This window comes from Hyaena hyaena, unplaced genomic scaffold (genome assembly GCF_003009895.1).
Source record: "Hyaena hyaena isolate Hyena2069 unplaced genomic scaffold, ASM300989v1 scaffold_519, whole genome shotgun sequence".
Classification (NCBI taxonomy): Eukaryota; Metazoa; Chordata; class Mammalia; order Carnivora; family Hyaenidae; genus Hyaena; species Hyaena hyaena.
Genome location: NW_024081154.1, coordinates 226,235 through 241,074, shown reverse-complemented (window position 1 = coordinate 241,074; position 14,840 = coordinate 226,235). Strand labels below are relative to the sequence as shown.

At 35.7% G+C, this 14,840-nt stretch overlaps 1 protein-coding gene and 1 pseudogene across 13 annotated transcripts in view; one reads left to right on the top strand and one right to left on the bottom strand.

Annotated features, from left to right (window-relative positions):
• PARD3 (par-3 family cell polarity regulator) overlaps positions 1 to 14,840 on the top strand; it is a 673,368-nt gene that overhangs the window by 506,525 nt on the left and 152,003 nt on the right. For 12 of the 13 annotated variants that reach the window (XM_039255313.1, XM_039255311.1, XM_039255312.1 and 9 more), the window contains one exon: positions 7,302 to 7,544. In XM_039255313.1, coding sequence (XP_039111244.1) covers positions 7,302 to 7,544 — 243 coding nt within the window. Of the gene's footprint in view, positions 1 to 7,301; positions 7,545 to 11,968; positions 12,194 to 14,840 lie in introns of those variants that run through there. The other variant, XM_039255314.1, reaches the window with a different exon arrangement.
• On the bottom strand, positions 3,372 to 3,578 carry LOC120247434 (annotated as a pseudogene).

The following is a 14,840-nucleotide window of genomic DNA, read 5'->3' as shown; positions in this document are numbered from 1 at the left end:
TTTTTAGAGAGAGGAAATACTGTGGGGAAAAGATCCAGGATCTTTTTTCCCAGAATGAGGCTTCTGGATGGCAGTCCAATAAGCTGGGGATAAAATGTTTCCCAAAAGGGTTGATTGCAAGGTCTTAAACATTGTTTTGAAGATCCTTAACAACCATCTGATATGTAGCAATCCAACATTCATTTTAATGTTTTCTGGGAAACTGATATTAGTATATTTTATCTTCTGTAGACATTTACAGCATTTTTTATTAACATTATTAAAGGTCAATTTCTATTTCTTGGAGTGTTCTAAATAATGCACCATGGTTGTTCATGTTTTGAAGTTTTGTTACATTGGAGGTGAAGTATTTGGGATATAACTGAGTAAGTAGACCATTGATTTCCATCCTGAGGAGTTGGTCACTCAGTAGTGATTCTCATGCCTGTACCTTTTCCTGGATATATAAAGACCGTACTTCATAGTCATAAAACAGTTATTTTCATCTTACCCTACTGCAATTAGTGTTAAAAGCCATTTATTGTAAAAGAAAAAAATCCTAATGAGTTGAAATGTTACGAGAACAGCAGTCTTGTGTGTCTTATCTTCATCATGCATCATCCATTTTAATTAGAGGAAAGGGTGGTGAACACTGTGACAAGAGTCTAGAATTAAAATCATTAATTGATGTCAAGCTGAAGAGAGACTGTTAGCATGAATTTAGTGACAGCAGGAAAGAAATTAACCTTATTACTTTATTTAGTATATTACATTATTTTGTGTATTGTTTTCTATGCAGGTTCAAGGCAATTTCATTATCATAATGGAAAATACTTTTTTTTTTAACAAAAGGAGTACGAATATTTATGTTTGAACATAACAGACCAATGTGATAAATCCTTTACATGTTAAAAGTCTTACAGAGTTTTAAAAGTTTTGTTTTTTTGTTTTATTTTAAGAGCAGGAAAATAGTACATGGTAATGCTGCACATCAACATCAGCCACTACAGTTGTCTACTATCAGAATAGTTCTTTTGTTTATAACTATGAAGGAATGTCCGAAATGCTTACAGCAATAGACATTTATTTCTTTGGCTAAATTTTGGGCTAGTCAGTTACTTCTGTCATTGCTGAGGTTTGGCCCAAGATAAATAGGATGGATAATGCTAAAGAACAACCTGACTGTTCAGAAAACCGAATGGCTCTCACATCTTAGAGATAATTTGTGACCTCAGGGTCATGATAAAAGAACAGAAGAGGTCTCCTTTCATAGCACTGACAATCTGGAACTATTAAAGACTGAACTGCAGTATAATAAGTGTCTCTTTTTTTTGTTTGTTTCCTTAAGAAACCATTATTTTCATTAAGATGCCAAAAATATTTTCTCCCCTGAGCCAAATATTTCTTTTCTAATATAAATCTCTCCAGAAAGAATGAAAGTATATTATATGTAAATATAACATGGTTTTGTTCCAAAGTCCCATTTCTTACTTTATTATTATTATTTTTTAATGTTTTATTTTTGAGAGAGAGGCAGCGTGAGCAGGAGAGGGTCAGAGAGAGAGGGAGACACAGAATCTGAAACAGGCTCCAGGCTCTGAGCTGTCAGCACAGAGCCCGATGTGGGGCTCAAACCCAGAACCGTGAGATCATGACCTGAGCCGAAGTCAGACGCTTAACCGACTGAGCCACCCAGGCGCCCCCCATTTCTACTTTATAATAAACAAGATATTCACATATGAGAGTATATAATAAAGAAAATCATTTGTTAATTTGACTGTGAATTGTCATTAAAATTCACAAACCATAGTGCATTCCTGGTTTTAAAAATATACTTTTCGGTGCCATTTGCACACCAGCAAGCTTCATTAGCAATAATTCCTAGAATGAACTTGAAAATGTGCCTTAGTCCAAGTGGTAAGCAGATTCCTGAACCCGCTGCGGCACTAGCCCCCCTTCCTGAGCCACAGGTGTGCTGTAGTTTCATTCGAGGTTCCCATCACGAGTGTGAGCCACCAGGGAAGAAAGGAGGGATGCAAACAGCTTTTGTGGCTTTGGGGATAAATTCATTGGTGATGAAAAGATAAACAATAAAAATATTAAGTTTGTATGTTATTTGAGCTCAGACAAAAATTCATGCTTTCAGAAGGTGCTATACATGTGACTGTAATGTTTACTGGATTCAGTGATTAGTGGCAATTAGTAATACTGCACAAATTTTGGTAAAAGAAAACAAATGGAAACTGGGCTTTATGACTAGCACCTCATGCTGCTGTTCAGCACTTCTTCTGAGCAATTGTCTTGATAGAAGTTGACTCCTGAAATGAAGATTAGTTTCTGTGTAGTTTGAACAAAAGAGCATTCAATTGCAAGACCCATCAATAATATATGGAAACTATATGCAAGAAGTTTGGGAAGATTATTTAGGTTTTGTGCTTCCCTTGAGAAGAGAATGTTCATATTCTCTTTATCTGGAGGCTTCTTCTCTTAACAGGGCTGCATTTTTCAGTATAAGCAAGCTGGAATTTCTTCACTTTCAGTGAACTGAGGTTTAGCTACCATAGGGTTCACTCATTTATAAACCAATCCATTACTGTCTTTGATTTTGGAGGGTTCTCCAAATTTAGAGAGTTTGACTTTATTTCTATGGTAGCCCTCCAAATTTCTACAAGTTCCCAAACTTCAAGACTTGTGTGAATGCCCAGTCACCCTGGATATTACCTGTAGTTAGGTGATTGTCTCATGGTACCACATATAGTAGTAAAGTGGATTGTTAGATAAGTGATCATAAATGAGCTTCAAATTAATACCCCTTTGAGTTGAAGAAAGAAGTCATGTCTTCTGCAGTTTTTCTGGCTGACTACAGAGTCAAAAAGACAGTATGATGCAAAGAATAAAATTATCTCTGAACTTACATGAACTTTTCATCATGGATATCTAGTATTTAGTGGTAGTCAGCTTTTATAATAACATCTTTGACTGTTATAATCACCCCTAAGTGAATAAGTAGACTATAATAAAAAATCTAGTATAAATTTAGATAAATTTGATGTTAGAATTTGACTTAATATTTCTCTTATAGGTATTATGTCTGTGAGACTTCTATTTATTAGAATCTGGACCCTTCTTGATAAAATAAATTTAACTTTTCAGTAGTCTCTTATTAAATAAGAACATTATTGGTTTTCAACTCATGAAATAAGGTCCTTCTAGGGAGATTTTGGGAAGATGTGAAGCATTTTTGCTTGCCTCAGTATCTGAGGACAGTGCTTGATGGCATGTGACTGTAAGCAGTTGTGCAAGAAGTTTTGCACAATAACAAATTACCCTTTCTCAAATGTCACTGGGCCCCTTTTGAGGAACACTGAGCTAGGTGAATTTAAGCACTTCCATTTTATAGACAGGAGATAAGAAGAAATTAGAAAAAAATATAACACACATGGCTATAGTACAGTATCCAAACCAGAAAATTGGCATTGGTGCCATGTGTATTTATAGTTTTGTGTCATGTAATCACATGTGTGATTCATGTTTTCAATTAGCAATAATTGCACCTCGGATAAACCTCATTGGCTACAATACTGCCCCTGTGCAAAGCTACATGTGTGATTCATGTAACCACTGCTGCAATTAAGAAATAATTATTCCATTGCAAAGATCTTCCTCATGCTACTCTTTTATGGTCATACCCACCCCTCTGCTCCCACTGTCATAAGCCCCGCCGTGATCACCCATCACCCCATTGTGTTCTGTTCACCATGTCTATAATTTTGTCATTTTGAGAATGCTATATATATTAAATTTTATAATATGTGACCTTTGAGATTGACTTTTTTTGCCACATAGTGTAATAATGCCCCTGAGATTGATTCCAGTTGCTGTGTGTATTAATAGTCTATTCATTTGTATTGCTTCGTGGTACTCTGTGATAAGGATGCACTTTGGTTTGCTTGACCTTTCACCTACTGTTGCATATTTTGGTTATTTCCTGTGTTTGAATATAAGAAATAAAGTGTCTGTGGACAATTGTGTACAGGTCTTTGCAGGGACCTAAGTTTCTATTTCTTTGGGATAAATTCCCAGACGTGCAATTGCTGAATGGTATGGTAAGTGTATGTCTAGTTTTGTGAGGAACCATGAGACTGTTTTCCAGATGGTTGTACCATTTTACATTTCCACCAGTGATGTATGATAGATGCAGTTTCTTTGCATCCTTGCTAGCATTTGATATCACTTTTTTGGCTGATCTGATAGGTGTGTAGTGGTAGCTCATTGTGGTCTTAATCTGCATTTTCCTAATGGCTGGTGTTGCTGGACATCTTTTATCTGCTTATTTGTTGTCAAAATATACTTTTCAGAGAAATAAATTGCTTCCTGCCTTTTGCTCTTCTAATTGGATTATCGCTTTCATTGTTGTGTGTTGAGTATCCTTATATGACTTCTTTGTCAAATATGTGGTTTGCAGATATTTTCTCTTGGTCTGTACTTGTCTTTTCATTGTCCTAATAGAGTCTTTCAGAGAGGAAATGCTTTTAGTTTTGGTGACGTTCAATTTGTCTTTTCTTTTACGGATGATGTTTTTGGTATAATTTCTAAGAATTATTCTGCAAGGATTAGGTCCTAATGATTTTCTTCTAAAGTATTATAGTATTACATTTTTACATTTAAATTTTAATCCATTTTGGATTAACTTTGTATAAAGTATGATGTTTAAATTCAGGGTGCTTTGTTTTGTTTTGTTTCGGTTTTGCCTAGGAATATTTAATTGTTCCAGCACTATTTGTTGAAAAGAATGCTTTATTCTATTGAATTGCTTTTGCACAATTAAGAGAAATCAGTTGGCCATACTTGGCTATTTCTGGATTCTTTATTCTGTTCTGCTCATCTGTGTGTATGTCCCTCCACAGATACCACAGTCATGATTTCCATGGCGATATTCCAAGTCTCAAAATCAGGAAGTGTGATTTCTCCCAGTTTATTATTCCCTTTTACAATTGTTTAGCTACTCTATTCTTTTTCTTCCCATATAAATTTAAAAATAATCTTGCCAATATCTGCAAGAATCTTCCTGAGGTTTCTATAGAAATTATATTAAACCTGGATTTCAACTTGGGGAGAATTGGCTTCTTTACTATGTCAAGTTTTTTTGATCCATGATCACAGTAAATCTCTCCATTTTTTAGATCTTCCTTGATTTTTTTATCAGCATTGTATACTTTTCAGCAACGAGTCCTGTACATGTTTTGTTAGACTTACATATATATATGTTTATACATATCTATAAACCAACCTTTAGTTTATCTATGTATCTATATATTCCATCTTTTCGTGCTGATAAATGACATTGTATTCTTAATTTCAGCATCCATGCTCATTGACAGCATATAGAAATACAATGTATTTTTGTATCTTGTTACTTTGCTGAACTCAATCTTCAGTTCTAGGAGAACTTATAGATTTCCTGGGATTTTCTATGTGTGTAGACCTGCAAATATTATATCATTATGTCATCCACAGATAAGAATTGTTTTATTTCTTTTTTTCCAATCTGTACACCACTCATTTCTTTTTCTAGGCTGATTGCACTGTCTAGAAATTCCAGCACTATGGAGGAGCAGACATCCCTACCCTTTTCCTAATATTAAGATTCAGTTTTTGGGGCACCTGGGTGGCTCAGTTGGTTAAGAGTCTGACTTGGGCTCAGGTAATGATCTCACAGTTTGTGGGTTCTAGCCCTATGTCAGGCTCCATGTTGACAACTCAGAGCATGGAGCCTGCCTCAGATTTTGTGTCTCCCTCTCTCTCTGCCCCTCCCCACTCATGCTCTGCCTCTTTCTCTCTCTCTCTTAAAAAAAATAAACATTATAAAATATTTAAAATTTAAAAAAATGATTCATTTTTTCTCCTTTGATGTATAATTGTGTGATGTTACTAATATGTTTTTTTTTTTTTTTTGTAGATGCTCTTTATCAAGTTTAGGAAGGTAGTTATACTCCATTATTAGGTTGTTTTTTTTTTTTTTTTGAGAGCTTCTGTGATGTTGGGTATTGAATTTTGTCGCATCCTTTTTCTGCATCAAATAATATGATCATGTGATTTTCTTCTCTAGCCTGTTAATAGGTTGGATTACACTGATTGATTTTTGATTGTTGGACCAGCCTTGAATTCCTACAGTAAACATCACCTGGTCATGTTGTATAATCTTTTTTAGATAGTACTAAATTCTACTTGGTAATATTTTGTTAAGGATTTTTGATCCTGTATTCATGAAGGATATTGGTCCATAGTTTTTTTTTATACTGTCTTTAGTTGATTTTTGTATATTTTCTGTAGTCTTTTGAATATATATTTATGTCATTTATGCTAGCAGTGGTTACATCAGATACGATAAAAGCAAATAACTTCATAATAAAATGTTAAACTTAGCCTAAAATATTACTTTATGTAAATAAAACTTCACTTTTAAGTATACATTTAAATTTGCAAGTATGTACTAGAAAAACTTTTCCCAACAAAAATCATTAAAATTCTATTGAAAATGGTTTAATTATTTTTAGATAGTTAAGATCAACTTAGGATATAAATTATATCAGTATATTATAGGTTGAAATGGCCTTTCTATGAAGTGGCTCAATAAAATCTTAGGAAATATTTAAACAATCTTTAGTAATAGTGATTATTTATGATCTGTTTTTAGGTATAACACGGGCAAGTTTCATTTCAGAATTTGATTGGATGCATGCCTTCTTGTCCTTAATCTCAGGATTTGCCAATTCTGTATACATCACATAAAATCAAATCGGGTGTTATTAAACTGAGATCTTCTTTGGCCATTAATAGAGAATTATGGTGTGGATTATGTTTAGGCTTCATAATATGTTGAATGTGTATGGTATGTTATAATGAGTAAGAGTTACGTTAGGCACTCACACATAAATATATACATATATGGCATGTGTAACTTTAAAAAAAATCACTTCTTGCCTTAAAAAAAATTCATGAGTAAGACCCAAGTGGGTGGCTAAATGCCATCTGTTCCTGGTGAATTTCTAAGAGGAATTAATAAGTGACCATTTAAATGAAGATGTAAACCATGAGTATATCTAACTGACATGAACAGGAGCTCTCTGAAGTGATTATTTTGGAGCATCCACAATGTTACCTTGACAATCCAAAATGAATATAACATTGTTTATACCATCAATCTTCTTTTAGCTGCATCAAGTAAAATATATTTTATGACATATTCTGATGAATGTTTCGTATACAGTTCTTAGAAAAGGCATCGTTTCTCTTGTTTCAACTTGGTTCTAATTTTACAGGATTCAGGCCAAAACTCGTGAATTTAGAGAGCGACAAGCTCGAGAGCGTGACTATGCTGAAATCCAAGATTTTCACCGGACATTGGGTTGTAATGATGAGCTGATGTATGGGGGAATGTCTTCCTATGAAGGTTCTGTGGCTCTCAACACCAGACCCCAGAGCCCAAGAGAAGGGCATATGATGGATGCTCTGTATGCGCAAGTGAAGAAGCCACGGAATTCCAAACCTTCATCCATAGACAGGTAGGCTCCAGGAGCAATCAAGATATTGCTTCCAAATCAACTTTTATAGTTTTTGACAAGGGAGTAGATTGTTCATCAATTCTCAAACCAGGGCTGCCTTTTATTAATGGCCTTTAGAAAGCTGTTGTGTCTAAAAGTATTGAGTTTACACAAATTGAAGCCTAATGGAAAGAGGAGCAGAGGTTTTGATAGCTTTTCTAATGATTCCAGCATATTTCATCTTATTCTTAAAATGGTCTCAGACTGGTGAACTAACCTTTACTTTGTAATTCCATATTTCCTTTGTTGCTAACAGCATCTCTAGTTATGGTAATTAAACAGATGGAGAATGGCGTGATTTGTTTGACTTACGATTTAAAGGACTTTTTTTTTTTTTGGTGACATGATTTTCTATTATGAAAGAATTAGTGAATGAGATGTTTAATATAGTCAATCTTCAAATTGCTTGTTAATAGCCAGAGACCATAGGTGTGATTATGTATATTAGTATTTCACAAAGAAATGAAATGTTGACTCTAAATTACTGGCTACATATTTATTTCAGAATTTAACTGACTATATTTTTATGAATGCTATATTTAATTTCAAATTCTGAAACATTTTAAAAACCTATTTTCCTACCCCTCCATTTATATATTCAAACACCTTATAAAGGTGAATTCATGAAGAAAATCTCATTTATTTTTAACTGAAACAAAGGCATGCTATTGTCATAAACAATGCACTAATCTCGTCAGGTATTATAATAGTTTCTTAAAGTCATTGCTCTCTAGGGGAGCTAGGCTTTGAACATTCAAAATAGGTTTCACTGAAAAGGTGTGGTTCTCAAGAGTTAGCCTGCATCAGAATCACCTGGAGGATTTCTTCAAACACAGATTGTTTAACCCTTCCCCAGACGATTGATTCAGTAGGCCTAGAATGGAGTGTCACCTAGAATTTGCATTTCTAACAGGTTTCTGGTCCGATGCTGTGCCACTGGTCTCTGGTACTGCACTTTACAAACCCGTGCAAAACTGCAGATGAATTGGAGTTATTTCATCTGTAGCACACATGTATTATCTGGCTGCTACATTTTGTAGGCAGCCTATGTTTTAGTTACTTATTTACGTCCAGCTAGTTTTAATAAAGGTTTGCAAGCATAACAGGTAAGCTTCAGGCAAACCCAGAAGGAAGCATTTTAAAGAGTAGCAAAAGGGAAAGCAGACGTTAAGGTAAAACTCTAGTCAGATTATCCTTCTGTTTTCTTTCTTTCTTTCTTTCTGTCTGTCTGTCTGTCTGTCTGTCTGTCTTTTGGCTGGATTTTAGGTTTTCTTTATTGTTTTATGAAAATCTATTTGGTGTTGACTCTGATGAGTAAGTAATATAAGTTAACATAGGAGGGTTATGGTTTATTTAAACCGCGTTGGTGTGGTCACTTAGAAGGTTCAAAATGCTTGTTAACTAACATTGATGTGTCAGGACTCAAATAATGTCATTATCAATAACAGTGACATTTTCTTAAGAAACTTCTTACTTGGTTTTTGCTATACTTGTAAAAGCTGCATGTAGTAGGTCAGATCACACTTGAAGGCCATGAATATCCCATTGAAAGTGTTTTCTTGGGAGAAAGGGGAGCAGAAACATTGCTCATTAGTAACTTTTGAAAGAACTGAAAGAAAATTAATGTTGTATTTATCATTGATAAAAATATGAATCATTCCCAACAGCTTCTGCATCTAGTTTAAAAATCTGGTAAAGTAGTGGATGTTCTTGTAGTGGTTGTTAAATGGCCTTGGAGTCCCACCTGCCATGGAAGATGGGAGGCAGGAGGGATCTCTTCTGTCCCTGAAGACCAGAAGCCATTGTTGAAACCCCAGTTTAAAACCCAGTGAGTGGCCTGCAAGAATCTAAGTCTCCCCTGAAGATTTCTGCAAAGACTGATGTGCTCAGGGCACCATCTGCCACTGGGCTTTCACATCCCTGCCTGTGGTCTTGGCTCTGCACCATGCTGACCCCACACTAAAACTCAGCCTCTTCACCTCTTTCCATCCAAAAGCCATCGTGGGGAGGGGGGTGACTGGGTGACTCATTTGGTGAAGTGTCCAACTCTTGATTTCTGCTCAGGTTCATGAGTTTGAGCCCTGCATAGGGCTTCATGCTGACAGCACAGAGCCTGCTTGGGATTCTCTCTCTCCCTCTCTCTCTGCCCCTTTCCCACTGGTGCACACGCTCTCCCTTTCTCTCTCAAAATAACTAAATAAACTTAAAAAACAAAAACAAAAAGCCACTCGGCAAAACATTTCAGAGGAGGCTTTGTCTTGGGGATGAGTCATACCAGACAGTGAACAGCTCAGAAATCATGTCGTAGACATTGCTATAGTCAAAAGCCCCTCTCAGCCTCACTCATGCATGGCCTAGACAGCTGTATACCACTGGGGACCATAACTTCTCTGCATCTGTGCCCCAAATGGTGATTGGACTAGAGGGTTTTTAAGGCACTGCCAACTCGAGAGATGTACTTAATTTTTCTTTAAAAAGCATCACAGAAACTTTTTAGTTTTCTGTAATTCTTATTTTTGTCAAGGACAAGATGGCCATCTAACATCATTACTAAAGGATATTAAGTAATACAAAAACTTCGGACTTATTTCACCTGTAAAGTACTTCTTTACCAGCTTGTCACAGAATATGAGTTTGCCCTGGACATAATGGTATCACCTCCATTGTCTTTCTCTGGCAGAAATAAAGTGGCAGAAAAGTGTTTCCCAGACTTGAGTAGTATAGAGACTCTTTTTAAAAGACAATCTCTTGATACTGCAGTACAGAATTAAATAGTTTTGATTATAATGTTACTTAAATATGTATAAAAATAAAATAGGACTAAACTCCTTCTGTTTACAGCCATTATACAACTATAAAACCAAACATCTTTACAAATTAAATACAAACAAAACAGCAAAACCATTACATTCAAGTGAACAACATTAATTTAATGTGGCCAATAATGTGTTTTAAAATCTAAAGTCTTGCACAAATCATTAATATGGTGGTGGCTGCTCATTTGAGTTTGCTTGCCTACCCCCACAAGCCCAGAGCTAACTCCCTTTCTCCATCTCTTTCCTCAGTAAGATATCTGTGGTTCTTTCACGCATGCATACCCAGCTACCTTTGGCCTGTATGCTGCATCATTGAATCATTTACACGTGAAGTCCAACTTGCTTTTAAGTATTAGTAACTTGAGACAGTGAAAATACCATTTCTTGGTGCCTTCATGTTTCTCAACTTAAATTCAGACAGTGAAATAACACACTTATAAGATGATCTAGAAATACTTATATTAATTTTAAAATAATCATTTGAATGAAATCATACAACTTAAAACTCCTCAGAGTGTATTTCCTGTATGAAGAATATAGCCAATAAAGAAATTCCTATCAGGTAATTAAATTTCACCAAAATATGCAATTGGGGAACTGGTGCAACTTTATTATTCAAAATTTTTGATTTCATGGGAGTATAGTAGTCAGTTGACAATCTAAATTGCAGTCTGCATCTGTTTCTGGGATTTTCATTGTTTGGTAAAAAAGCAGTATTCTGAATTTCATTGCTTAATCATAGTCAGAAATGTGGCTCTGATAGTTCTACACAGAAATAGTCAGGGATAATTCATTAAATGCTGTGAATTTGATGTCAAAATAGGATACTTTCTCAGTTTCCATATATTATTTATAAACTGCTTTTTTTTTTTTACAAGTTACCTTCATACTACACCTGGAAATATTTCCAAGCCTGCTGAATTTAATTAACACATGAACTATTATCTGACTACATGCATTGGTTACAGTGTCATTTTTACTACTTTTTATGAATGCTTTTTTATTAAAGCCCTTTTCATATTGGATTGCTGCTAAAGAGAAGCCAGCCCTACCCTTCTGTTTTATATGAATAATAAGGCTTAAGCTCACAAAAATATTGGTGTACGTATATTTTATCCTAATTATAACCAGAGGCCTCAAAGATTTAGTCATGTAAATGATTCATGATCCTATATTTCTTTGGCAAGACTGTATTTCCTGCTTGATTATTGTATCTTCAGCTGGCTAGAGTACTTGAGAGTCCAATCTAGTGCTCTCTGATACATTTCTCTCCACTGTGGAAGACATCCTAGCTGCCTAACCAATACCTATTCTTCTCGTCCTCTTTACTTAATAGAATCCCAATTTTGTTCAGGCTGGCAGTGTGCCCAGATAAAAATTCAATTTCCCAGGCTCCTTTGCAGTGAAAGGTGATCATGTGACATCATTTTGACAAATGAGTTAGAAGTGGATCTAGGCTGGAACTTTCTATGAAGCTAGTTTTGTTTTTGTTTTTTTTTTTTTTCTGATTGGAAAACAGTAGAGTCAACTCAGCTTTTCCCTTTGCCATTTTCCCTTCTTCCTGACTAGAATTTGAATGGGTGCTCCAAGGTGGAGTTTATCTAACAATCTTGAGGATGATGGCCATACAGAGGAAGAGAGAAGCAGCCTGGTCCCTTGAAACACTCTTCTAGTCCTGGATGACCACCCTCTTTGTCACATGTACAACTGAGACCCTTATTTAAGTCATCCTGCATCAAGTTTCTGTTTGATGGAGCCTAACCACATTCTGAGTTTAGTAAATTACACACACAAGAGCCCAAAGGGAATGATCACCCTTAGAGCAAGACTGTCAGTTCAGTTCATTTCCACAGTACTTTGTGAAATTAAGTAGTGGGCAAAATTTTCCACTGTTGCTCAATTAGCTCTTCTACTTTTCATTTTATTTTGTCTCTACTTAAATAAACGTTATCAATCCAATGTCTGCTGGCATACATCCTTCTTCACTCTGATATACCATTATCTCCTGGCAACTCCTAACGTCTATCAACAATCCTGCTATTGTTGGAGGCTGTTGAGTGTAACATATAAGAGCCTGAACTATGGGACACACTGCCCAAGTTTGGTTCTGGGTTCTTCTACCATCAGCTGTGTAAACTATATGCTTCATTTTCCTTATCTGTAAAATTGGGATAATAACGACACTTTCTCAGACTTGGGAGGACTAAGTCTGTTAATGCATATAAAGGACTTTGCACTATGCCTGGTCCATAGTAAGTCCTATTTAAATGTTTAATGTTACGGTTGTTTTTAGGAAATGGGCATTTTCCTCAGGAAAGCACAGCATCCCCTCCCGGATGCAGGAACAAGCAAAGAATCACACTGAAATGAATTGACATAGGTTTTATTCCATATATGTAACATACATGCAAAAGTGCACATGTACCTCTGCTGATACCACTTTAGTCATTGAATAGCTTGGTCTCTAAGTTTATTGCTTACATCACATCATGAACAGTTTCTCCTTAAATTAGGACTTCCTGGGTTCAGTGTGAGACATTCCTGAGTGACTGCTTCTTCAGTGTAAGTACTTATAAGTGCTGGGTATTGTAAAATGGCTTATTTGAGAGAAGGGCAGGGGATAGTTCTGTAAGAATATGATCTCTCACCTGATTTCAGCTCTTTGACAGTTTGAAGGTCTTCATTTTGCACTTTCATGGAATTCTTTGAAGTTCTTTGTGTTCTACTTTCATGAAATTCTTGCTGATTCCAAGCTTGCAAAGCTCCATGGAGATGTGGAGACTTGAACTTCTAAAACCTTGTCTAAAATGTTGGCATTTCTACTTACAGCAAGGTATCTCCAGTCAAGGCAGACAGGCAGGAATCATGATCTTAAGAACTGTCACAGACTGAATTCCAGAACAGTGATTTTTCACATTTCAGCATATATACGAAGAACTTGGAATGCTTCTCACAAATGCAGTTCTGTGGACCTCCCCTCATAGATATTCTGATTCCGTTGGTCTAGTTGAAGACTAAGAACCCACATTTTCAACAAGCACCTCAGTTGACTGTAAAGCAACCGTTAGTTCATTCACCCTTTGGGAAGCACTATTTTTTTTAATGTTTATTTTTGAGAAAGAGAGAGAGAGAGAATGAGTGGGAGAGGGGCAGAGAGAGAGAGATAGAGGAAACACAGAATTTGAAGCAGGCTTCAGGCTCTGAGCTGTCAGCACAGAGCCCGACATGGGGCTCGAACTTACAAAGTGCGAGATCATGACCTGAACTGAAGTTGGATGCTCAACTGACTAAGCTACCCAGGTGCCTCTGAAAAGCACTATTCTTGAGCTAATGAAAGCAAGCAAACAAACAAAAGGAAATTGGAACTCTATTATAAGTTAGTGTATTAAGGTAACTGTAAAGGTGTGAACTAATTTATAATTTCTGTATTGGGCACAGCTTTTTTTTTTAATGTTTATTTACTTTATTTATTTATTTATTTATTTATTTATTTATTTTTTGAGAGAACACATGTGCATGTGCAAGCAGGGGAGGGGCAGAGAGAGAGGAGAGAGAAAATCCCAAGCCAGGGGATCTCAAGATCCTAAGATCAGGACCCAAGCCAAAAGTAAGAGTTGGACACTTAACTGACTAAGCCACCCAGGCACCCTGTGGACACCACTTTATCTTGGCAATCATATATGTCTATTGTTCACCTCTGATTAAATAATCATTTTATTTAAAAGGTCAACTCACAGGTGTGATATTTATAAACTTTATTCAGTGTTTCTTGACACTTACCAAAAGTTTCATGGGAGTTCTACAATTCCCATTTAAAAGTTTAGTGTGCTTTGAATTCTAATGAGAAATGAAATGCTGGTCAATAATATTTTTATTTACTTGAGGATACCAGGCAATTCATACCTTTATATCCAGATGCCAGAATCTGTAGTTAAAACTCCACGGAAAGGCAGCTCTAATGGGCATTTGCTGACTGTCACCATGCAATCATTTGCCACCAAGAGTGCATTGTCCTCAAATATAATTGAAATAAAATAGGTACTGTGCTGCTATAAATCTAAATAGCAGGGAAATAGCAGGCTAGACTCCCCCAGCTTGTTCAGGACACCTTAATGGAAACATAAATACCATAATCATACGCTTTTTGCATGCATTTTACCACTAAAAAGAAAATGTGGATTTTAAAAGAAAAGACCTTTGTGAACTTGTTTTTTTTTTTCCCATTAAAACTGAAATCCAGTTGTGTCAAAGGGAAGTCTGACAAACGTAGAACCAAAAGAATTTTCTTAGAAATAGGTAGCTGTTAAACACGTGCTCTTTTTAAAATGTTGGGTCACATAACAAAGTTGTATTTGCTCTTCAAAAAGTCAATACCACTTTATTTACTTACATTTACTTTGTATTAGTCACCATCACTTTTCTTGAAATGTGAGAGAGCAGT